The 23,510-nt window shown below is 36.6% G+C and overlaps 1 protein-coding gene across 18 annotated transcripts in view; it reads left to right on the forward strand.

Annotated features, from left to right (window-relative positions):
- CCNT2 (cyclin T2) overlaps nucleotides 1-23,510 on the forward strand; it is a 38,313-nt gene that overhangs the window by 7,551 nt on the left and 7,252 nt on the right. For 2 of the 18 annotated variants that reach the window (XM_074008908.1, XM_074008910.1), the window contains exons 3-8: nucleotides 10,195-10,323; nucleotides 12,331-12,391; nucleotides 15,947-16,009; nucleotides 19,114-19,309; nucleotides 19,431-19,476; nucleotides 21,053-21,216. In XM_074008908.1, coding sequence (XP_073865009.1) covers nucleotides 19,249-19,309; nucleotides 19,431-19,476; nucleotides 21,053-21,216 — 271 coding nt within the window. In that variant the 5' untranslated portion in view covers nucleotides 10,195-10,323; nucleotides 12,331-12,391; nucleotides 15,947-16,009; nucleotides 19,114-19,248. Of the gene's footprint in view, nucleotides 1-10,194; nucleotides 10,324-12,330; nucleotides 12,392-15,946; nucleotides 16,010-19,113; nucleotides 19,310-19,430; nucleotides 19,796-21,052; nucleotides 21,217-23,510 lie in introns of all 18 variants that reach the window. The other 16 variants (XM_074008909.1, XM_074008914.1, XM_065525419.2 and 13 more) reach the window with 11 other exon arrangements.

The raw sequence follows: 23,510 nt of genomic DNA on the forward strand, positions 1-23,510 counted from the left end.
TTGGGAGATCAATTTCAAAAGTTCATAGAAGTTAGCTTCAGTCTTTTAATCCTTACTGTGGGTCTCTTGCATCCATCTACTTATTGGACTGGCAAAACTCTCAGTTCTAGCTGCTGTTCTTGCATTGGCCTGTCATGATTTCCAGTGAATGTCTGTTGGCTCTTTGAGGTTCTTTTTTTATCAAGTCCAGCACGTGCCCCATTCCTTTGCATTTTGTTGCACTGTGCTGTGTATGTTGACATAGTAGCCTGTTTTGACCTCATTCATATATATTAGGAATTCCCTTGGAATGGCTTGTCATGTGATTTGGTTTTAACTATCCATGGGGTTTTGGTTTTGCTATCTTGTTGCTCTGTTTTTCTGTGGGGATTTAGGTATCCCCTCTGCAGCCATCATGTCAGAATTCTTCAGGTAAATCACTAAAAGTTTATCTTCATTCGGGAGATGATACACTCATTTCCAGTGGGACCACAATAGGCTATCATTTAAATGTACTTATAAATACTTCTGGGAAAATGAAGTTGTTTTTTTAAAAGAATAAATCACTTGAAGTTTATGTTAAATAAGGAAGCTGTGGAAGAGTTCATTTATTGATAGGCATTACAAAGTATATATGATATTCTTGATTGATTTTCTCAAATTAATTCTGAAAGCTACTCTAGAACTTCCCCAGAAAGCTTTAAATGTTATTTTGAAACATGCTGTTCTTATCTGCCTAATTACAGGGATGCTGACTTCAGTGACTGTATTATTATACAAGTCTTACGAAGTATTCCTGAAGCCGCTTAAAATTTTTTTTGCAAAAGTAAATGATTGTGAAATAACTCATGCCTTTTCTCTGCACACACAGATACGTGTATGTTTTAGCCTTGGTAATTTATATGCTTCTCTGTGGTCCTAGCTCAGCCTTTTTGTTGAGTCATTGCGTGGCAGGAGTGCAAGAGAGTTAACCCAGTCCTGCAAGATCCAAGGCCCTTTCAAACCATAACAAATTCTAAACTTAGGTGTGTAGAGTAGAATAGGTTTATATATTAACAAATGTGCATTGAGTGTTTGCATTGGCCAGGGCATATAAATGTCTCAGTATAAAATCAGACAGATTTTATATAACCTATAAACTGACTTTCAAGGCCACGTCAGAACAGGAGTTTTGTTTTTAGTATTAATACCTAAAATTGGTTAAGGTAATTTTTTAAGTGAAAATCCAATTAGATCACTGCATTTTATTATAAACATACATACACATTTTAGGGAGTACATATTTACACATTTTCTAGGGATTAGGGGAAATGATGGAATCCTCCTTACCAGTCCACATTTTGGGGTGTTAACCTAATATTTTACCCTGAAATAAGCTAAGGCTCTGATTGTTTAGTGATATATTACATACTCTTTATATGGCTATATATGAGGAAATACATGCATCGTGAATTTTTCTCTAAATTATTGGAGCTGATATAGAAAAATGGATGAGAACTGTAGAAGTTCACCTGTTTGTTGTTAAAAGTGAAGTTAATGTCTGTGCTTAGTGACAATATGCTGTTCAAGCAATTCTCCTGCCTCAGCCTCTCAAGTAGCTGGGATTATAGGCATGTGCCACCACACCCGGCTAATTTTAGTAGAAATGGGGTTTCACCATGTTGGTGAGGCTAGTCTCGAACTCCTGACCTCCAGTAATCCACCTGCCTTGGCCTCCCAAAGTGCTGAGATTACAGCGTGAGCCGCCATGCCCGGCCTCATATTATATTTCTTTCTTTTTTTTTTTTCTGAGACGGAGTTTCACTCTTGTTGCCCAGGCTGGAGTGCAGTGGTGTGATCTTGGCTCACCACAGCCTCTGCCTCCCAGGTTCAAGCGATTCTCCTGCCTCAGCTTCCCGAGTAGCTGGGATTACAGGCACGCGCCACCACATCCAGTTAATTTTGTATTTTTAGTAGAGACGGGGTTTCTCCATGTTGGTCAGGCTGGTCTCGAACTCCCGACCTCAGGTGATCCACCCACCTCGGTCTCCCAAAGTGCTGGGATTACAGGCGTGAGCCTCCGTGCCGGCCTGTATTTCTATTTGATAGTGATGATGTGGACTGTAGTCATTTGTATCCACCAACAAATAAAATTTACTGTTGGCATGCACACTATAGTAAATCCTTCCAAAGGCAAATGTGCACTTTCACACTCATCTTAAACTGAGGGTTCATTTAGAAGTTGAAAAAAAATGGGAAAGATGATTCTTCTGTGGCCAAAAATCTGAAGATAATGAAACTATATGTAGTTCCATCCTTAAAAAGAAATAGCTGAGAGGGCAGGAAGAGAAAATTCTGAGGGCTCAGGGGCAATCTTTCAACGATGCAAGGATTCAGAGAGCATACCAGGTATTTCCACACCCCCACCCCAAGGTAGGTGTTTCAGTTACTTTATGTTGCTATAGCTCCGCGATTGGTGTTTTGAATGCTTAGCGTGAGTAACTGTTTGAATTGATATGGTTCACTTTATGTAGACTTAAATGTCTGTTAAAATTATTTTTGTTACCCAAACAAGCAAATTAATAATTTTATGAAATAATTGCCCTTTAAAAAATAATTTAATTGCATAGTGTAAATGCCAAGAAATTACTTGCTGTTTAGTAAATTGATATTGTCAAAACAAAACCTGATTCAACTTTTAAATTAACAAATGTGTGATAAAGTTATACATAGTTAAGGTGCATATTGTTTATTAGTATTTGTTATGATTAGGCTTTTGGTTTTCTTGAAATTTCTTTTGTTAGTGCACGTACACTACATCTATGGAGATCTGGCCAGGCACGGTGGCTCACACCTGTAATCCCAGCACTTTGGGAGACAGAGGTGGGAGGACCGAACCCAAGAGTTCAAGACCAGCCTGGGCAACTTGGCGAGACCCTGTCTCTACAAAAATTAATCTTTTAAAAAATTAGCCCGGCATCTTGGTGTGTACCTGTGGTCCCAGCTGCTTGGGAGGCTGAGGCAGGAAAATCACTTGAGCCCAGGAGATTGAGGCTGCAGTGAGCCATATTCATGCCACTGCACTCAAGCCTAGGTGACAGAGCAAGACCCTGTCTCAAAAACAGAGAGAGCGCTAATAAAGAGAAGGCCTTTTTTTTTTTTTAAAGACAGATTCTTGCTCTGTTACCCAGGCTGGAGTGCTGTGGCATAATCTCAGCTCACTGCACCCTCCACCGGAGTAACTGGGATTACAGGCATGCACCACCATGCCTGGCTAATTTTTGTATTTTTAGTAGTGACAGGGTTTCACCATGTTGGCCAAGCTGATCTCAAACTCTTGACTTCAAGTGATCCACCTGGCTTGGCCTCCCAAAGTACTGGGATTACAGGCATGAGCCACCGCGCCTGGCCTAAATAGATGTCTTTAACGTTTGCTCCTTAAAAAAAAAAATGAGATACAATTCATATACTGTAAAATCCACCTATTTAGGATGCTTAATTGAGTGGCTCACATGGAGTTATACAACCATCAGCACAATCTGTGTTTCGAATATTTGTATCACCCCAAAAGGAGACCTGGTTCCTGTTAGCAGTTCACCAGTCCCACTCCCCTTCCCAACCCTGGGCAACCCCTAAATTATTTTCTGTCTCCATAGATTTGCCCATTCTGGACATTTCATATAAATGGAATCATGTATATACGGTCTTTCACGAAGCATGTTTTCAAGGTCCATTCATGATGTAGAATGTATTAGTACTTCATTCCTTTTTACTGCAGAGTAATTAATATTCTATTCGTCATGTGGCTGTACCTCCTTTTATTTATCCATTTATCAGCTGATGGACATTTGGGTTGATTACACTTAACAGCCGTTCCACTGCCTATTATGAATAATGCTGCTATGAACATCCATGTACAAGTTTTTATATGGATGTATGTTTTCATTTCTTATGGGTGAGAGATACATGAGAGTGGAATTGCTGGATTGCTATGGTAACTTTAGACTCCAATAATCTTTTTGGATAGCTTTTAAAAAACGTTTTGAGGAACTGCCAAACTGTTTTCCAAAGTAGCCATACCATTTTGTGTTCTCACAATGTGTGAAGGTTCCAATATCACCACATTTCTTGTCTTTTTTTATTGTAGTCATCCTGTGTGAAATGATATCCCCCATTCTATGCATTGTCCTTTTTATGTTCTTGGTGGTATTTGCAGCACAAACATCCAGTTTATTAATCTTTTTCTTCTATAATTTGTGTTCTTGATAGCATATCTAAGAAACCTTTAGAGTCATAAAGATTTATTTCTCTTTTCTTCCAAGAGTTTTATTGATTTAGTTCTTACATTTAGGTCTGTGATTCCTTTTGAGTTAGTTTTTATGTATGACGTAAATAAGAGTTTGACTTCTTTTTTTTTTTTTTTTTTTTTTTTGAGGCAGAGTCTCACTCTGTCGCCCAGGCTGGAGTGCAGTGGCGTGATCTCGGCTCACTGCGTGCTCCGCCATTCTCCTGCCTCAGCCTCCTGAGTAGCTGGGACTGCAGGCGCCCACCACCACACCTGGCTAATTTTTTGTATTTTTAGTAGAGGACGGGTTTCACCGTGTTAGCCGGGATGGTCTCGATCTCTTGACCTCGTGATTCGCCTGCCTTGGCCTCCTGAAGTGCTGGGATTACAGGCGTAAACCACCTCGCCATCTCTTTTTTTTTTTTTTTTTTTTTTGGTATTTGAATATACAGTTGTCCCAGCACCATTTGCTGAGAAAAGAGTTCTTTCTCCCACTGAATTCTTTTGGGATTGTTAGTGAAAATCAATTGATCATAAATGGAAGGGTTTATTTCTGGACTCTGAATTCTATTCCATCCTCTTATGCAGACCACATAGTCTTTTAACTTTTGAATTCAGGAAATATGAGTCTTCCAACTTTGTGCTTTTTCAAGATTGTTTTGGTTATTCTTAGTCCCTTGCATTTCCATGTGAATTTTAGGATCAAGCTCATCAGTTTCTGCAATAAAGGAGCTGAGATTTTTATAGGGCTTGCGTTGAATCTGTAGATAGATTTGGGGAGTACTGCCATCTTCGTGATAATCTGTTCGAAGGAAAGTGGCCTTTTGTAACATTTATGTAGTATATTTGAATGCCTATGCAATGTTAATGTTCTTGTTTCACAATACTATATAAGTCATTTTTTGTCCTTTTGGTTTTTTAAGAGAAGGGATCTCACTCACTCTGTTGCCCAGGCTAGCCTCAAACCCTGGGACTCAAGCAGTCCTCCCACCTCAGCCTCCCAGGTAGCTGGGACTTAAAGTGGTATTTTTTAGTATTTATTGTAGGCTGTTAGGAGCCGTGTCTATGTAAGAGAGAGTAGATAGAGCCTTAACTATGAAATACTAAGTATACTTTATAAGTTGATTTTTTTCATTTTTTCTTTTTTGTTTTTTTGAGACAGTCTCACTGTCACCCAGTGGCGCTCGCTGCAACCTTGCCTCCCAGGTTCGAGCGATTCCCCTGCCTCAGCCTCGCGAGTGGCTGGGATTACAGACGTGTGCCACCACACCTGGCTAATTTTTTTGTATTTTAGTAGAGACGGGGTTTCACCATGTTGATCAGGCTGGTCTCGAACTCCTGACCTCAGGTGATCTGCCCATCTCGGCCTCCCGAAGTGCTAGGATTACAGGCGTGAGCCACCACGCTCAGCCAATATTTTTTCTTTTTAGAAACATAATGCTGAGGTACTCCCCACTAAATAATTTTTTAAATGCCGGTTATGTTAACCATTTTTAGTATATTGTGTAAGTATAATGTAGTTACTCTATGGAAATCAAGCCTTACTCTCTTAATCAGTACTGCTTTTCAGCAATATTGAATACTGATATTTTGGGACTGTTATTAAGCCAGCTTTCTTTTAAATGTAATTAGGTATCTTAACATCCAGCTTGAAGATTTTTTTTAAATTTTTAATATAAATTTTCTTTCACGTCAGTCTTTCACTCATACATAATTATTTGAGTAAGAAAACAACTAAAATGCCACACTGGGTTAATAATATTTTCCGCAATTCCTTAATGCTGGTGTTTCTAGTGCAGCATAATTAAGGATTCAAACCACTTTTTAATAATGTGCTATAATTTTAGTTTGATAGGCTCACGCTTGGCAAATACCAATTAACAAATGGGCATTTTGACTTATTCCACTTTCTTCTTTGTGAGCCTGTTACCTCTCTTGTCTTTCCTCTACTTTCCTTTCCTTATTCTAAGACCTTTCTATAAGCCTATAGTAAAGTTATACAACTATCCCTTCTCCTAAACTATAGCCTTAACAAGAAATTTCAAAATTCTGAGCTGTGATGACTAGAGCTTGCTGAGTATTTGTTAATGAAGTAAGTCCTTTTCAAGGCACTGAAAATAGTTATCCTAGAGTTAGTCAGGGGTTGGATGGGGGTGTTTAAGGCAATTAAGGGCAAGGGGAGAAAATGGCTTCGCTAGCCTATAGAACCTAAAGATGAAACAGAAGAACAGGTTAGAATGAACATGTTGGTAATAGTAAATGAAAAGCAAACTTGGAAGCCATTTATTTGCTTCTGTTGGGGTTTTCCTGGATTGGGAGATTTAATGTTGAAGAGTAATCAGATAGCTTTGGCTAGTTCTTAAATACAAATGCACCCACAAAGTGTTTGCACAGGATTAATTATTAATATTAAGAGAATAAGGACTGGAATGATTCATTGAAACTGAATACAGCCATCTTCGGTGACTTAGAAGTTACCCAGACTTTTTGTTAACTAAGCCTGACCTTGCCTCCGTTATCAAGGTTGAAACCAGCAGTGGAGAGTGAAGAATATCAGCAGTAAGGGTATCAGGAGCAGAGAAGGGAGACAGCAGCCAGGAATGGGCAGGATGAGAAAAAACGGAGAAGGAAGGGAGTCAGATCAAGAAGTAGGAATGGAAACAAAAAGGAATAAAAAAGAGAAGGAGTGAAAGTAATGCGGATGTAAATCATTGAAGTAATGGCAAGTATCGTAACTTCCGTGTTTGGATATGCTTGCTTAGACTGCAGCAGGACCCTCCAAGAATTAAGTTTACCTGTGAAAGGAAGAAGGTGAGCAAGAGAGAAGGGAATTTTAAAAATACACTTGTTAAATTGTTTTTAAAATTTAAAATCAACATTAATGCACAATTTTTAAAATTTTTCAACATAGTAGTAATATTTGAGTCATATTACTAGGGAGCACTGTTCTAAGTCCTGTGTATATTGGTTCATTTAATCCTCACATAACTTTGCAAGCAGGGACTATTAATATTTCTCCCATTTTACAGATGCAGAAACTGAGCCACAAAGAGAGTAAGTAAATTGTCTAGGCTAGTCAGATCACAGAGCCAAGATTCCACTTGAGGCAGCACGACTGCAGCTGGCTCTGTCACCTCTACCTCTCCCTCTCCATGATTTGTATGATATGTTTCTATAGAAATTTGTCTTGTTTTGAGAATGTTACATTTCCTTAAAGTAGTTATATATCTGCTAGAGTAACAAACTCATGACACTATTCAGAGTTCAAACAATTCTAGTCACTATTCACATCAACTTCCTTTTACTTTTTTCAGTTTAGAGTAATTTGGGAAAGTTTATTAAACTAGGTCCAAAATACAAAAATAAATAGTGCATGGTCCCTGTCCTCAGTGAACTGAATCTCAGTTTGTAATTGTTTGGTTACTTGAACCAGCTGTACTCCTCCAACAATACTAGTGTGAATTATTTGGCTTGAACCAAGCTTGCCAGTGAATGTTTCTTGGCTTCAAAAGTTTGCTCACCTTTAAAAGCTATGGACCAACTAGTAATATTTCTGTTACCCAAAACATTTGGAATTCTTTTAAGCCTCACAACAAAATCACCTTCCATACAAAAAGCAGTAGTACCTAGTTTGATCACCTTCCTTAATCATCCTTGAAATTAAAGCTTTGCATGGATACTCACAAAATATTTATCTAAAAAGGTGTTTTGTTTTGTTTTACAGCCTTGATGGACGAAAATGTTTGCAGGTTATAGAGAAGGAAATGTGAATGGAGTTAGTGGATTTCACCAGGAACTTTGGAAAAGTGTTGGGTATTAGTCTTTAGTTGGCAAGTATTTCTTGATCAGTGTCTTTTAGGCAAATAAGAGAAATTCTGGATCATATGACAGGAAGGAAGTTAAGTACTAAATTCGGTCTAATTTGGCTTTTTGACCTGAGCCTCTATTGCTTCACTCTGACAAATAGTTTTAGCATTTGAAGGCTTGATTAGCCATTCCCCTGTTAGACATAAATAATGATAATAAATGAGAGATTGTGGGAAACTGAGAGTGTCTTCATTTTCTTGAATGTATTATGTGGGCATCGGCTCTCAGATTTTTATAGTGGCATTTGGAATACTTTGAATTTAATATTGGTGCCGTTATATATTATCCATATCTCATTCATTCAACAAATTGAACCACAGCCACATAGTGCTAAATACTAGGAACACAAATAAAGAACTCTGTTGTGTGTTCAAGCTACTTCCAGACTAAATTACTCTTTTGAGCATTCTCAGTTTTTCTAAGCCTGTCCTTGTTGTCATTTTAAAAGGAAGAAATAAGTTGAAAGTTCAAATTAAAATTATTCATTCGTTTTAAGGTAACATTATTTCTGGTTTTTGGGAGCCAAACTCTTTTTTACATCTGTTTTAAAGATATAGCAGAAGGAAAACTTCTTGAAGTCATTTTTACTTCATTTACACATCTGCAAATGCAGTTGAACTAGAAAGATCCTTTTCAGATCCTAAATCCAGTGGTTAAGTTTCATATTACATTTAAAAAGACCTCGTACCGGAAGGATCCACTGTCCCTCTATCAGAAATTTTCTTCACCTCCAGTTTAGCATTGTTTCTGTACAGTAATTGTTGACCCCCCCCCCCCAAGGCACAGTGAGGCTCAGATGTTCATCTCTTGAAAAATGGGTACTCAAATCTTGACATTTAGAAATTGTCTTCTCATGGGAAATTTCTTGAATGTAATCTTAAAATATTATTTGAGTTTATTTTATGCCTATTTTCTAAGAAGTCCACAGTTAACTTGGTTTATTATTAGCTTTTGGGGTACATATTCAGACTTGATGTTTCTCTTAGTCAATATCTTTGTAGTGTTTGTGTTCTTATACTTCTGTCCCAAAGACCTAATTTACTAAGCTAAAAAAAAAAAAAAAAAAAAAAAAAAAAAAAAAAAAAAAAAAAGCTAATTTCTGGATCTCTGATTGGCAAAGTTTCTACTATTGGTTTATATTACATGCTTATACCCTGGTGGTGTAGCTGCTTTCATTATTGCTATAGTTAAGTAGTAATAGAGATAATTAAGTAACAGTTTTATGTTCAGAATCCTCCTTATTTTGCCCTCTCGGTGCTTTTTCTGTTCCTTCAACAAGATAGTGAAGCTAATAAAGGCAGGCAGTTAAAGCCACACAATGAATCATTGCTTGATTTAAAAGAGTACTAGAAAATGGTGACTTTGTGCCTAGAAAGAATAGTGGGTATACTTGATCTGCTTTTCATCTTTTTTTTTTTTTTTCGTGTATAGCATCATCTTTTTGCTTGAGTTATTTTCTTTGCCTCCACAATGTGCAAATTAATATTATTTAAACTTTCTCTTTAGCATTTTTAGTATGTTCAGTCAACTTATTTAGTATGTCTTTTCCCTTTTCCCCTTTGTTCTATGTGCAAAACGAATAAAACATTTTATAGATTAGTTCTATTTAATGAATAACTTTATTAAAACTATTACATCAATCTTGTCATACCCAGCTCACAGTTCATACTATTAATACTGCATTCCCTCCTTGCACGCTTCCCCCCTTAGAAAATAGAGGGTTTGGGCTAGGTGCGGTGACCATCACACCTGTAATCCCAGCACTTTGGGAGGCTGAGGCAGGTGGATCACCTGAGCTCAAGAGTTCGAGACCAGCCTGGCCAACATGGTGAATACAAAAATACTAAAAATACAAAAATTAGCCTGTGTGGTGGTGCACGCCTGTAATCCCAGCTACTCCGGAGGCTGAGGCAGGAGAATTGCTTGAACCCAGGAGGCAGAGCTTTCAGTGAGCCGAGATCATACCTCTGCACTCCAGCCTGGGCAACAAGAGCAAACCTCCACCTCAAAAAAAAAAAAAAAGAAAACAGAGTTTTTTGAAATGTATTTGTTTTCAAATCACCAGAGTTTTCTCTTTTCTGCAGATAATATCGTCTACTGCATTATTTTTGGCTGCAAAAGTGGAAGAACAGGCTCGAAAACTTGAACATGTTATCAAAGTAGCACATGCTTGTCTTCATCCTCTAGAGCCACTGCTGGATACTAAATGTGATGTATGTAAATACTGGATTTTTTATTTTTCTTTGTAAATTTGAAACTTTTTCATAATGTAGGCCTAACAAAAATACAGTTCAATTAGTGTTGCCTTCCAAATGCTGCTTATTTTATTACCTCTTAGGAATGCAATGCCAGGAAGCAGTCTGGCAGAAAAACATTTCACGTATGTTCATGAATTTGGATGTCATTCTGAATTATAGAAGGCTTTGATTCCAGATGCTTTGTTGATTCAAAGATACTTTTGTTTCACATTTTGTTGTTCAGTTATGATACATGTAGAGGGTAAGCCCTATCACCTCCACTGGAAGCTGTATTTGAGACCACATTATAAATAACCCCTTAATTTGTCAACAGATGAAGGAACAGAAAATCTTCTGAATTTACCCCTAAATGAGTAGTCTTTTTAAAGTATTGTTCCTTTTTAAATGCATGTACTGCTACTTATCTCTGATACATAAAGCTGCATTTTGCTATGCTTTCATGAGCAGCGTTTTTTTAGTATTTTAATTTTCCTAGAGTAATGTTACTTTCCAGACAACTTTATCATCAACATTGTAATAGACCTTATTTGAAAGAACTATTTTAAATTTTTCTGACATCTTAAGATGGAAGTTAGAATTGTGGCCCTTTAAAAATTTTCGGCCAGGCGCAATGGCTCATGCCTGTAATCCCAGCACTTTGGGAGGCCGAGGCAGGCAGATCACCTGAGGTCGGGAGTTTGAGACCAGCCTGACCAATATGGAGAAACCCTGTCTCTACTAAAAATACAAAATTAGCGAGGCGTGGTGGCGCATGCCTGTAATCCCAGCTACTTGGGAGGCTGAGGCAGGGGAATCGCTTAAACCCAGGAGGCAGAAGTTGCAGTGAACCGAGATCACACCATTGCACTCTAGCCTAGGCAACAAGAGCAAAAAAAGTCTCAAAAAAAAATTTTTTTTTCTAGCATCCCGAGTTACTTAATCAGGAACCTTTACCTATTGGATGACTAACAGATTATGTTAATTCAAAGTCCAGATTAATTTAAGCTTCAGTGGAACTATATCTGATTTTATTAATGGCAAGTTTTATCATAGATGTTGGCTTTAAGGGAGTAAACTATTAATGTAGCCATTAAATAATAGTTTGTCATTATTTAATGATAATTCCTACAGTTTCTATTAACTGTACAAATTCAGAACTATTTCTTGGGGTACGTTTAAATAATAGAAATTGTGTTCTAAAAGTCAGCCCAATGACCTTTCAAAATAGAGCATAAATAAAATGAAAGATACTTTTACTCTCTGGCTTTAGCAATATGTCCTTAAAAAAATGAATATAGGTATATTCATACCGGTAATATAGTATTTCCTTATCACTTTGTTCAATTGTCATGATTTCAGAATAGGACAGCAGTAAATTTTTCATATCCTTTATTTCCAGAGTAATTGTAGTAGATAAAATTTCTTGAAATTGAGTAAGGAGGTTCTCTGGTATTTATGTCCCCATAGGTATGAGATACATTATTTTGGTATGTTTGATAATTTCTAAGGTGGCAGGGAAGTTAATTCTAAAATTAACTCACTGACTTACTGTGACTTTTGAGGAATTACCACATGAAATGTCCTAGAGTGAGTTTGTAAGCCAGGTTTGAGTTAAAGGCAGGTTTGAGTTTGATGTTTTTAATTGACTTGGACTTCCTGTCTTTAATATCTCTTGAAGCACCAATGTCTAGGTTGTTTCACTTTACAGACTGTGCACATCTCCTTTTTTCAATTAAATTGCCCCCTTTCATATTGTTTAGTTTCTTGTTTTTTGCTGTTTGTTTCCTATTACAGAAAGTAATTCAGTTTAGGCTTGCCACAGAATACAGGTTTTCTCTGTCACCCTCAATTTATTTTCTCCATATTTTCAAACTACTGTGGTTCTTTTGTAATCAACCTGTAATTCTCACAAGATGTAACAGTCATGTAGTCTAGTAATGTTACTTTTATTTTAATCAATTTGATAATATTTTTATCTGACAGGCTTACCTTCAACAGACTCAAGAACTGGTTATACTTGAAACCATAATGCTACAAACTCTAGGTATGTACTTACATCAGATAATGGCTTTTTGTGTGTACTTCCCTAAAGCATTCTAAATAAGTGAAAAGATTTCTGAAATAATAGTATTATTGAAGAAAGTTACTTTAAAACAGGTTTTAGACCAGAATAACGTTGCCTGGTTATAAGGAAATTACTTTTCTAGAATTTAATTTCATTTGGCATAATTAAATTGAATGGTAAACATACCCTACAGTATGATTTCTTAGGTTTTCCGGTAGTTGAAGTACGAAGTACTATGCTTCACTCTGGATTTGCACTGGAGAGTAAAATGGTCCTTTAGGGCTGTTTCATATGATTGTGATGTATACAAACCTACACAGCAATCCTTGTTCTCCTTGAGCTTCCAGTCAGTATTTTATGAGTATATCGCCTTTTTATTTTTATTTAGTTATTTATTTATTTAAGACGGAGTCTCGCTCTGTCACCCAGGCTGGAGTGCAGTGGTGCAATCTCGGCTCACTGCAACCTCTGCCTCCTGGGTTCAAGCAATTCTCTTGCCTCAGTCTCCCAAGTAGCTGGGACTACAGGCACATACTGCCACGCCAGTTATTTTTCTGTAATTTAGTAGAGACGGGGTTTCACCATGTTGCCCAGGCTGGTCACGAACTCTTGAGCTCAGGCAATCCGCCCACCTTGCCCTCCCAAAGTGCTGGGATTATAGGCATGTGCCACCGCGCCCAGCCTATCAGGATTTTTAATGTGACATAGTAATTATTTAAATGTTGGTCGTCCTTTTTTAAAAGTGTATCTTTGTATGCAAGTTCATTTACTCTCATTCACCTTACTCAATTTACTGAAATTGAGGCCTAAGAAAGTGATGGCTTATCAAAAGTCATACATTACTTCTGGAAGAACCCACTAGGATGTGGTAGGAAGAACATGGGCTTTGGGGAGATCCGAGTTAAAATCTGTAGGCCTCTGATTTGCTTTGTAAACTTGGGCGAAAGTTCCTTTACCTCTCATACCTCCATTCTGTGGCCGTGGAATAGTATCTGAGTCATATCGTGAATTTGTCATTTTTTAAATTTATTATTCCATTCCCAGATGTTGCATAGAAGTGTGATAAATCAGTCACAACTTCCCATTGTGACAGACTCTTCATTATAAAACTAGCTTGTGTGAAATACATATACAGTTGACCCTCAAACAGCACAGGTTTGAACTCCATTGGTCCACATGGATTTTTTTCAATAAATAATACTGGAAAATTGGAAATTTGCAACAATTTGAAAAGCTTGTAGGTGAACTGTAGCCTAGAAATATTGAAAAAATTAAGAAAAAGTTGGATATGTCATGAATGCATAAAATATATATAGATATTAGTCTATTTTAATATTTACTGCCATAAAATATACATAAATCTATTTTTAAAAGATAAAAATTTTAAAAACTTAGGCACACAAGCACAGAGCATACGTGGCTGTATTCGCAGTTAAGAGAAAATGTAAACAAACAAATGTAAAGGTACATAAAATTAACTTTAATACATACATAACTGTACTACTGTGATAATTTTGTAGCCACCTCCTGTTGCTATTGCAATGAGCTCACATGTTATGAGTATCCACTTAAAATGCTGTGTGACACTTGTTATCTCTGAACAGTTTGTCTCTCCAGTAAGTTACATATTGCAGTAAAAGAAGTTCTGGCATATTTTTACCGTATTTAGTGCAAAACTGAAAACTTAACACCAAGGGACCCATACAGGGTGCCTCAAGTGATGCCAGAAGTGCTCCCAAGAAGCAGATAAAAGTTGTGATGTTACCAAAAAAAAGTTGAATTGTTTGATATGTATTGTAGATTGAGGTCTGTAGCTACAGTTGCCCACCATTTCAAAATAAATGAATCCAGTGTAAGGTTCAGTGTGAAAGAAGAAAAAGACATTTTTGAAGCCATCACTGCAGCTATACAAGCAGGCACAAAAACCTTGCACTTTATCTCATATTGAAAATGCAGCTTTTATGTGAATGCAGGATTGCTATAAGAAGGGTATACCTATGGACTCTAATATGATTGGAGAGAAGCTTAAAGCAAAGGGAAGGTGAAGGATCTAAAGCCAGAGAATTTAATGCCAGCAAAAGACAGAAATTATGGTATATTTCTGTAAAGTTACACCACGTGTTGCCTGCCTCTCTTGCCTCCCCTTTTGTGTCTTCCAACCTGAGACAGTGAGACCAACCCCTCTTCTTCCTTGGCCTACTATGAAGACCTTTATGATGATCCACTTTCACTTAATACTAGTAAATACATTTTTTCTTCCTTATGATTTTCTTAATAGTTTCTTTAGCTTACTATGTTGCAAAAATACAGTATATGATACGTATGCAAAATAAGTGTTGATTAACTGTTTATGTTACCAGTAAGGCTTCAACGGTAAGCAGGTTCTGGTCAACGATAGTTAAGTCTTAGGAGAGTACGTGGATTTTCAACTGTGTGGTGATTGGCACCCCTAGGCCCTGCGTTTTTCAAAGGTCAACTGTAAATTCTTTGAAGTTTCTATAAAATGAAAAGATGCCAAAAAAGTGAGGGTTTTATTTCTTGCAAATCCAATGATTTACCATGTTATTGTTTTACTTTACAAAATTATATAAATTTCATTTAGGTAAAAAATTGAAAATGAAAAATTTTAAATCATTATATAATGCAATTATTATATAAAATCATAATGTAATATCCATATTGTTTATGACATATTCTTAGGCACAGAGAATGAGACGGTATTTTAAGGGGAACATTAGAATTTAGAAGATATGCCTCTGTGGCTTTATTTAAAGTATTTTGCATATTTAATTGCAATAGAACTATATATAGACCACACAACAACTTTATAAATCTGGTTACCCATTTGTTAGGATTTTATTTACTTACTGCTTCTGAAGACAACCAAATGTGATCTTTTTAATAAAAACAGAAATCCTGCCACACCTAAGGGTTGATTGCACGTTGAAAGCTTTTAAACATTTCATCTTTCGTATTAGAAACAGTTTAAGCAGTCATGAGACCTCTAGGGTTTGTTTGTCATATGATTTTAATTATTAATGAAGTATAGTTATAAGATAACTGGTTGAAACCCTTTGATCTAGAGTGCCATATCATTTAAAAGCTCATTTCTGCCACTGTGGCCCAACAGTTAATGTTTATGAAAAATGTGCTTTTCATGTCTTCTGAAAGAAAGCTTGGAATATTAAGAAAGATATTACGTAGTTGAATTCCGTCCTTAAATTGTGGGACCAGCTTAACAATTGTATTTGCCAGGAGTTTAATTTGTTTTTAACTTTAAAATAATCCCAAATCATTTATAATTCAGAATTTCAAACAAATTTACCCTTGGTCTTTTAACTTTATTTTCATAATTGAGACATTGTATTTGAAAAATTATATCTTGTCATTGGAAAAGTAATGAGAATGTCAGTGATGAAAAACTTTAATTTTGGATTTTTCCTAATAATGAAGAATATATTATATGTTTATGGCATTTCTCAGGCAAGTATTGTAGTGGTAAGTGATTGGAAAAAAAAGTGCTTATCATTTCAGGTTTTGAGATCACCATTGAACACCCACACACAGATGTGGTGAAATGTACCCAGTTAGTAAGAGGTAGGTGATCCTTAAAACTTTTAAGATAAGTATTAATGCTTTTTATTATCTATAATTGATTTGGGTGCTATTTTGTTGTTCTATCCTTTTGTTAGGTTGCATTAAAAGTAGGGGGAAATGTCATTTTTTAAGCATTACTTTTTAGTGCTCTACATCTGCCTATTCATCTACTTCTACTTGTGATTCTACCTGGTATGTTAGCTTCCTTTAAACATAGGTAAGAATCTCATTTCACTAAAACTTTGGAGGGCTTCCAAGTATTAGTACTCTATCCATCCCCCATTGAGCTCTCTCAGTCAGGTGTGGGCCAATAGTGCATAGGTCCAGAAAACAATATTAATTTTAGGTTTGTGTCAAACTTTGACTTTTTGAAAAGTGGTAATAGTTGAAGAATTTTGAGGCCAATCTCAGGCCTTTCAGATAAAAATTGCCTTTGTTAAAAGATTTGTCAGTATGGTGGCTCCCACCTGTAATCCCAGCCCTTTGGGAGGCTGAGGCAGGCCGATTGCTTGAGCTCAGGAGTTCGAGACCAGCCTGGGCAACATGATGAAACCGCATCTCTACAAAAAACACAAAAATTAGCTGGTTTGGTGGCACACGCCTGTAGTCTCAACTATTCAGTAGGCTGAGGTGGGAGGATGACTTGAGCCCAGGAGTCTGAGGTTGCAGTGAGCCCAGATCATGCCCCTGCACTCCACCTTGGGCAACAAGAGTGAGACCCTATCTCAAAAAGTTATTTTTTGGGGGGAAGTGTTTTGCCCATATTCGTTTGGGCAAACTAAAATTGATTCAATGTATTTTTCGAGGGTCTTTGACATTACTAAAAGTGATTTCCTTTTTATGTGTAATGGAGAAATAATTATAGGGCATAAAAAATATAGTTTGTGATGTGCCTGTTAAGCCTCTTGTTTATAAACAGGAGTACTTTTTAAAAGTATTGCTTTACTGCTTGTAAAGTATCTAGTAGTATCTGATACAGCATTTTTCTACTCCTGAATAAATCCTATATATCTGTTGTGTCCCTAGAAACATTTTTTACACAGTTGCATGTTGTTCTGCTTCTTACTTCTACTTTCCTGTTTCCATTTCAAGTGTTAATGTATTCATAGCAGCCACTTGGGACCTGTAGTGTGCCATTTTCTGTTACTTCCTTTTTGAAAATAGAATTTTGCAGTTTCATTCATTTACTACCAAGCTTTTTTAGATTTATCCTAAACAAAATGAGTAAGACTTTTGAAAGTCTTGTGTTTTTAGTATTTATCTAAGTATTCTCACATTTTATTCATTTTAAATTGAATTCATTTTGTACCTAATGATTTATTATGTTAGTGGCTACAATTTTTTAAAAATTGTCTGATAGTATCATTAGGAAGTGGACGTCTGAAAATTCAATTTGTATTTTTTGTAGGAGCATACATTATCATTTGTAAGCTAGAGCATATTTAACTGTGGTTCCTGTTCTTCGTGGTTATATCAGTGTGTTTTATAGCACATTTTCATGTCAATATTACAGTATAGCATAGAATTGTATACATAACTAGTTGTAGATGTTGAATTAAGAAAAAAGGGTTAGTTTTTTTAAAAAACTTGAAAAAGGGTAAGCTAAACTTTATAAGCATTGTAGCCATATAATTTGCTTTAAATTGAGAGCCTAACATTAGTCGAAGGGAGTATATGTTTAAAAATATTACTTATGAATATTAACTTAGGAAATTGGATTTTCAGGTTACTGTTGTGAAATGAGTCAACTTTAAATTGTTTATCAGAGATTAATATTTTTTGTACATGTTCTCCTACAACTAAAAATTCTAGAGAGACATGAAGTCAGTTTACTTGAAAAATGAAATAGTAACTTTTAAAACATTTACAAAAACTACAAATTTGATATATCCAAAACAAAATATTTAGACCAGATTATTTGTTGTTGTTAATGTTAAAATGTGACTGATTCTTTGAGTACAAACCATGTATATGTTTAATGTCATTTTGTCTGACTAACATTTCAGGTAACGATAGAATATATATCACTCCATTTTAAAAGTATTCTTTCATGTTTTAGTGTCTTTTTTTTTTTCCTTTACTCTTTTACAACTTTCAGCTAACAGCATTTCCCCTCTATTCTTCTCTATTGCACAGTGACTGTTTCTAGATCACTGAATTTAGATACATCCCTAGGTGAAAATTGCTAATGGCATTTTTTAATTATTATTTTTTCCTTCTCTACGTATTTTTATTCGGGGGGGAGGGGAAAATAAATTTGATTTCTGTGAAGTCTTTTTCCCCCCTCTGGAGATGAGAAAGTTGATATTATGCTACTTTGCTGCAGAATTGGCTAATGTCATTTTACAGGGACCTTCACTTCTGTGATTTCTCCTTCCCTCCCCACCAGGAAAGTCACACTGCCTCCAAGACATCTGATGCTTTGACACTCTTCCTTAGCACAACTCTGCTAAACCCCAGTCCCTTTTGTAAAACCTTTATGTTGATGATCCACATGGGGCAGCAGGGATTACAGGTGCCATGAATAAAAAATAGGGGAGGGGGGAAGAAATTTGAGGACTGTTAGAGGGGTGGAGTTGAGATAAACTGATCCTAGGTGAGCAGAGGGGAAAGGTGTGTCAGTGATTGTGGATGTAATTGGGAAAAAGGGAAATGATAACAAGGGCATCCCTGTTGGGAAGACTAAGAGGCAGAATAAGGGGAGGGAAAACTTCAGTGTCTTAAGCTGATTAAAAATTGCCTTTCTGTTGGGGACCAGTGTTGAAGCATTCTGATCCTCCCTAGAATACCTGTATCTTTCCTAAGTTTGTCTTTTAATTACATTCTGTAATTTGAAATAAATTACAGTGGAGCCTCCTGTGTCTATACCCGTATGCTGTTTCTAGGTTTATTCTCTGTTGATGCTTAATAGCATGATGAAAAACTGAGCAGTTCGTGCTCTGTGTTTTGTGGGGTGGGGGTTTGTTTTGTTTTGTTTTGTTTTGATGGAAGTATTTAAGCCAACTTAAATATGACTGAGGATTAAGTCTGGCAGGCAACTCTTTGTATTTTGTATTAGACTTCAAAATCTTTTCTTCTTCTTCTTCTTTTTTTTTTAAATCCAGGAGAATGCTTTATTGCAACTTTTAGCTGACTAGATGCTTAACTTAGTAACAAGTTTAGCCCTTGTAACTGGCTAGCTAAAAGCAAATCGGCTTGTTTCTCAGATCTTTGGGGGATAGCAAGAAACATTTGAGTGAATGTTGTTGAAGATTTTCAGTAGTATAGAAAATGATGGCGCTCTTGTGATATTTGTAAGTAGTAAGTAAAATTTACTTTTTGTGTACAAATCTTTGAAGTTTTTGTTGTGTTGAGAACTTTTTGATGGTAGCACGTTAAAGCTGATAGTATTGTCTTCGTTTTTTTTTTTCTTTTCTTACAGCAAGCAAGGATTTGGCACAGACATCCTATTTCATGGCTACCAACAGGTTGTTATCCTGACCCTCTTTGTTGCACTGTTGTAGCACACTATAGCTTCCTTTAATGCAGGGCCCCCTCAATGTGTCTCTTACCCTTGTTGCAACAGGAGACTGGACCATCTACTGTGGTGGTACCTTCCTGTTTGCTTTGCGGTGTATTGTACAAGGGACTTTGGGCACAGAGGGGTTAAATGCACAATGTGAAGTGTAGTGGTGCTTTCTGATGACATATTCTCGATTTGTGAGTGCATAAGTCTAAAATTGGTAGCCTGAATAGCAGCTAAAGATTACAAAGAGCTAAACTTAACGTAGAAATTCGAGCAACTTGGTAAGTATAAAGCTATTTCCAGTTTACAATTATAGTTAAATGACAATTTTTAAAATTTCACGTTGATCCAGTCTTAACTTTAAAATACTCTAATTAAAGTTTTTTTAATAAATAAAATTTATGTAATTTGACATTTTTTTCCAGATAATACCCACTAGTAGCAAGTTAAAAGTAGTCAAGTCCTACACAATTTTTCTTTTTTTTTTTTTTTTAAACAAAAAAACCTTCCTTTTCAGTTTATGTAGAGTAAAAAATGGTATGCGTTTATGGCTGATCAGATAACATTTCCATCATTGAAACTGAACTGGAAGAATAGTTTTAAGGAGCCTTTAATATATAATTCTGTTCTGTATTTATTTTATTAATGATTTAAATTTGTTTTTTTGAGTGGATCATTGGGGAGAAGGGACCACGCCAGCTTTGTAGGGTCCCTAATTTCTTGTGACACTGATAAGTTTTATTTACAGTTTCGGATTGGCAAATACTGCTATATTTTCTCAAATATCTGTTGTTGGGATTTAACCTCTATCCCCAGTAATTCTGAACAACAACATAAAAAGACTTAAATTTGAAACTTTGATTAGAAAAGACCAGCTGTGACACATATTAACATGCCCCATATTTGGCATATAGTGGAAGGAGAAAGGTAGTATTTTTGCAGTATTTAATAACATTGAGCCTTGAAGCTGTTTGGCAAAAGGTAAGTTTCCTTTGTGGCTTTGCCGAAAAACAAGGCATAGGTTTACATAGATATGTGTTTAATTCTCTCTGCTTCACTAAAGAAAGCAAATGCTTATTAAGCCACATCAGATGGGATAATCCCTGATTATTGTGACATTGAAATTACTTTGTCAGTTTTACAAATAGTCTTTATTTTTACATTTACATATTTACCATGACATTACAAAAGAAAAATACCACAAAAAATTTACAGTGTTATCTATATAGTGATTATTGCAAATATACTATCCTCTTCTCCTTTTATAAAATACTTCAATTTTAGATGTAAAAACAAAATTTTAAATATTAATATATTAGTAGTAGTAATATACTGTTGGGAGTGAGGGGAAATGTTCATTATATGTAGATTTTTTAGTACTAGAATTTTATAACTTAGCTTTTAATTTAATAAGGTTTTATACTCTAGACTTAAAGATAGAGTTTAAATTTTGCTCTAATCTTACTGGTAAATGTTTTTCTTTGTTTTACATACTTGAATTTTTATGGCTCTCCATTTTCAAACCTGCTCTGCAACAGTCTGCATCTTACAACCTTCTGTCTTCAGTACAAACCAACAGTGATAGCATGTGTATGCATTCATTTGGCTTGCAAATGGTCCAATTGGGAGATCCCTGTATCAACTGATGGAAAGCATTGGTGGGAATATGTGGATCCTACAGTTACTCTAGAATTATTAGATGGTAAGTAGAGAAAATACATTTTTAACAATTTGGATTTATCTAAGTTGGCGGTTGTCTGAATTGACAATAGAAAGTGTCAGTGCGCTATCAAATGAACAGAATGAAAACAAGAATTCATCAGCCTAAAGAAAAAAAGAATTGAATCTGGAAGCTGTGCTCATACCTGTAATCCCAGCACTGTGGGAGGCTGAGGCAGGAGGATCACTTGAGCCCAGAGGTTCAAGACCAGGCTGGGCAACATAGACCCTGTCTCTACAAAAAAATGTTAAAAATTGACTGGATATGGTGGTGCACGCCTGTAGTCTCAGCTACTTGGGAGGCTGAGGCGGGGTGATCGCTTGAGCACGGGAAGTCAAGGCTGCAGTAAGCCTTGAAGGCACTGCTCTACTCTAGCCTGGGTATATATTAACTACCACCAGATATCTAAAGCTTTTTCAGGACTTAAAAAATAAATAGATAAGGTTTAGAATTCCATAAGCTGACAAGATAAGAATAGTGATTTAAAGTATACTAATTCTGTTGAGTTTTAAATGTGTATACTGAAAGTTGAGTGTTAACCGTGAAGCAGTAAACTAAAGGGATTTTCAGGAGATTGTGTTTCTTGCTCTGTATTACCATTGTTGCCTTACATTGTTAAATATGAATACACAAGGAGAAATTGTGCGTATGTGTTCTGTTAATTAGGAGCATGGAATTTTGGGGATGTTTTGATGAGAAATTCCTCTGGTTGAGAAGTAAAAGAAGCTGGCCAGAAATGGCAGATTCTTGGGATTAGGGCATTTTAACCACGTACTGTAGATTTCAGAAAGAAAACAGATAACACTTCTTTTTTTTTTGAGTCAGTCTCACTCCGTTGCCGAGGCGACAGAGTGCAGTGGTGCAGTTTCAGCTCACTGCAACCTCTGCCTCCCAAGTTCAAGCAATTCTCCTGCCTCAGCCTCCCAAGTCGCTGGGACTGCAGGCACGAGCCACCACACTCAACTAGTTTTTGTATTTTTAGTAGAGATGGGGTTTCACCATGTTGGCCAGGCTGGTCTCAAACTCCTCACCTCAGATGATCTGCCAACCTTGTCCTCCCAAAGTGCTGGGATTACAGGCTTGAGCCACTGTGCCTGGCCTTGTTTTGTTTTGTTTTTTGAGACAAGATACTCTGCCCCCCAAGCTGGAGAGCAGTGGTGCAATCTGGGCTCCCTGCAACCCTCTGCCTCCTGGGTTCAAGCGATTCTTGTGCCTCAGCCTCCCAAGGAGCTGGGACCACAAGCGCATGCCACCACGCCCAGATAATTTTTGTATTTTTAGTAGAGACGGGGTTTTGCAGTCCACCTGTCTTAGCCTCCCAAAGGGCTGAGATAACAGGTTTTTGAGCCTCCATGCCCTGCTTGAAGTGTTTCTTTAAAATAGGGATCTGCAAAGAGTAACACTATTTTAGAGTTTGTGGGCCATAAGGTCTCTGTTGCAACTATACGACTATACCATTGCAGCCGGAAAGCAGCCATAGGGCAGTTTGTAACTGATTGTGTGTGGCTGCGTTCCAATAAAACTTTGTTGACAAAAATAAATGACCAGCCATGTTTGGCCAATTATCCATAGTTTGCCTATTCTTATTTGTGAAATATGCTTCTTTGTTTCATCCCTTTATTTTCTATTTTGTTCTCCACCTGGAAAAAATTATCCCAGAATATATGTCTCATGCTGTATTATTGCTGCATGATTATAATGTTTTTCTTAAATTGTTAGAGGCTTTTTCTGAGTTTATCCAGAGGAAAGGAAATCTTCAATGAGTTGAAATGACATCTAAAACTCAGTGAGGGCTTATCTGTTCTATAGCTTGAAAATCAGGTTATCTAGATCATTGTTTTAGTTTAATAGTCACTAGATTAAGATTAAGTAGGCAAAATCTTTTTTTTTTTTTTCTTCTTTTTTTGAGACAGAGTCTCGCTCAGTCGCCCAGGCTAGAGTGCAGTGGCGCAATCTCAGCTCACCACAAGCTCCGCCTCCTGGGTTCAAACAGTTATCTGCCTCAGCCTCCTGAGTAGCTAGGATTACAGGTGTGTGCCACCACGCCTGGCTAATTTTTGTATTTTTAGTAGAGACAGGGTTTCACCATGTTGGCCAGGCTGGTCTTGAACTCCTGACTTCATGATCCACCCACCTCGGCCTCAAAGTGCTGGGATTACAGGCTTGAACCACCACGCCTGGCCAGTAGGCATAATCTTAACAAAAATAGTTTATATACCTGGTGCTGAAGTAAAAAGATCACAAAAAAGTAGTCTGCCTTTTATCCTGACTTTAGG

Source organism: Macaca fascicularis, chromosome 12 (assembly GCF_037993035.2).
Source record: "Macaca fascicularis isolate 582-1 chromosome 12, T2T-MFA8v1.1".
Taxonomy (NCBI): Eukaryota; Metazoa; Chordata; class Mammalia; order Primates; family Cercopithecidae; genus Macaca; species Macaca fascicularis.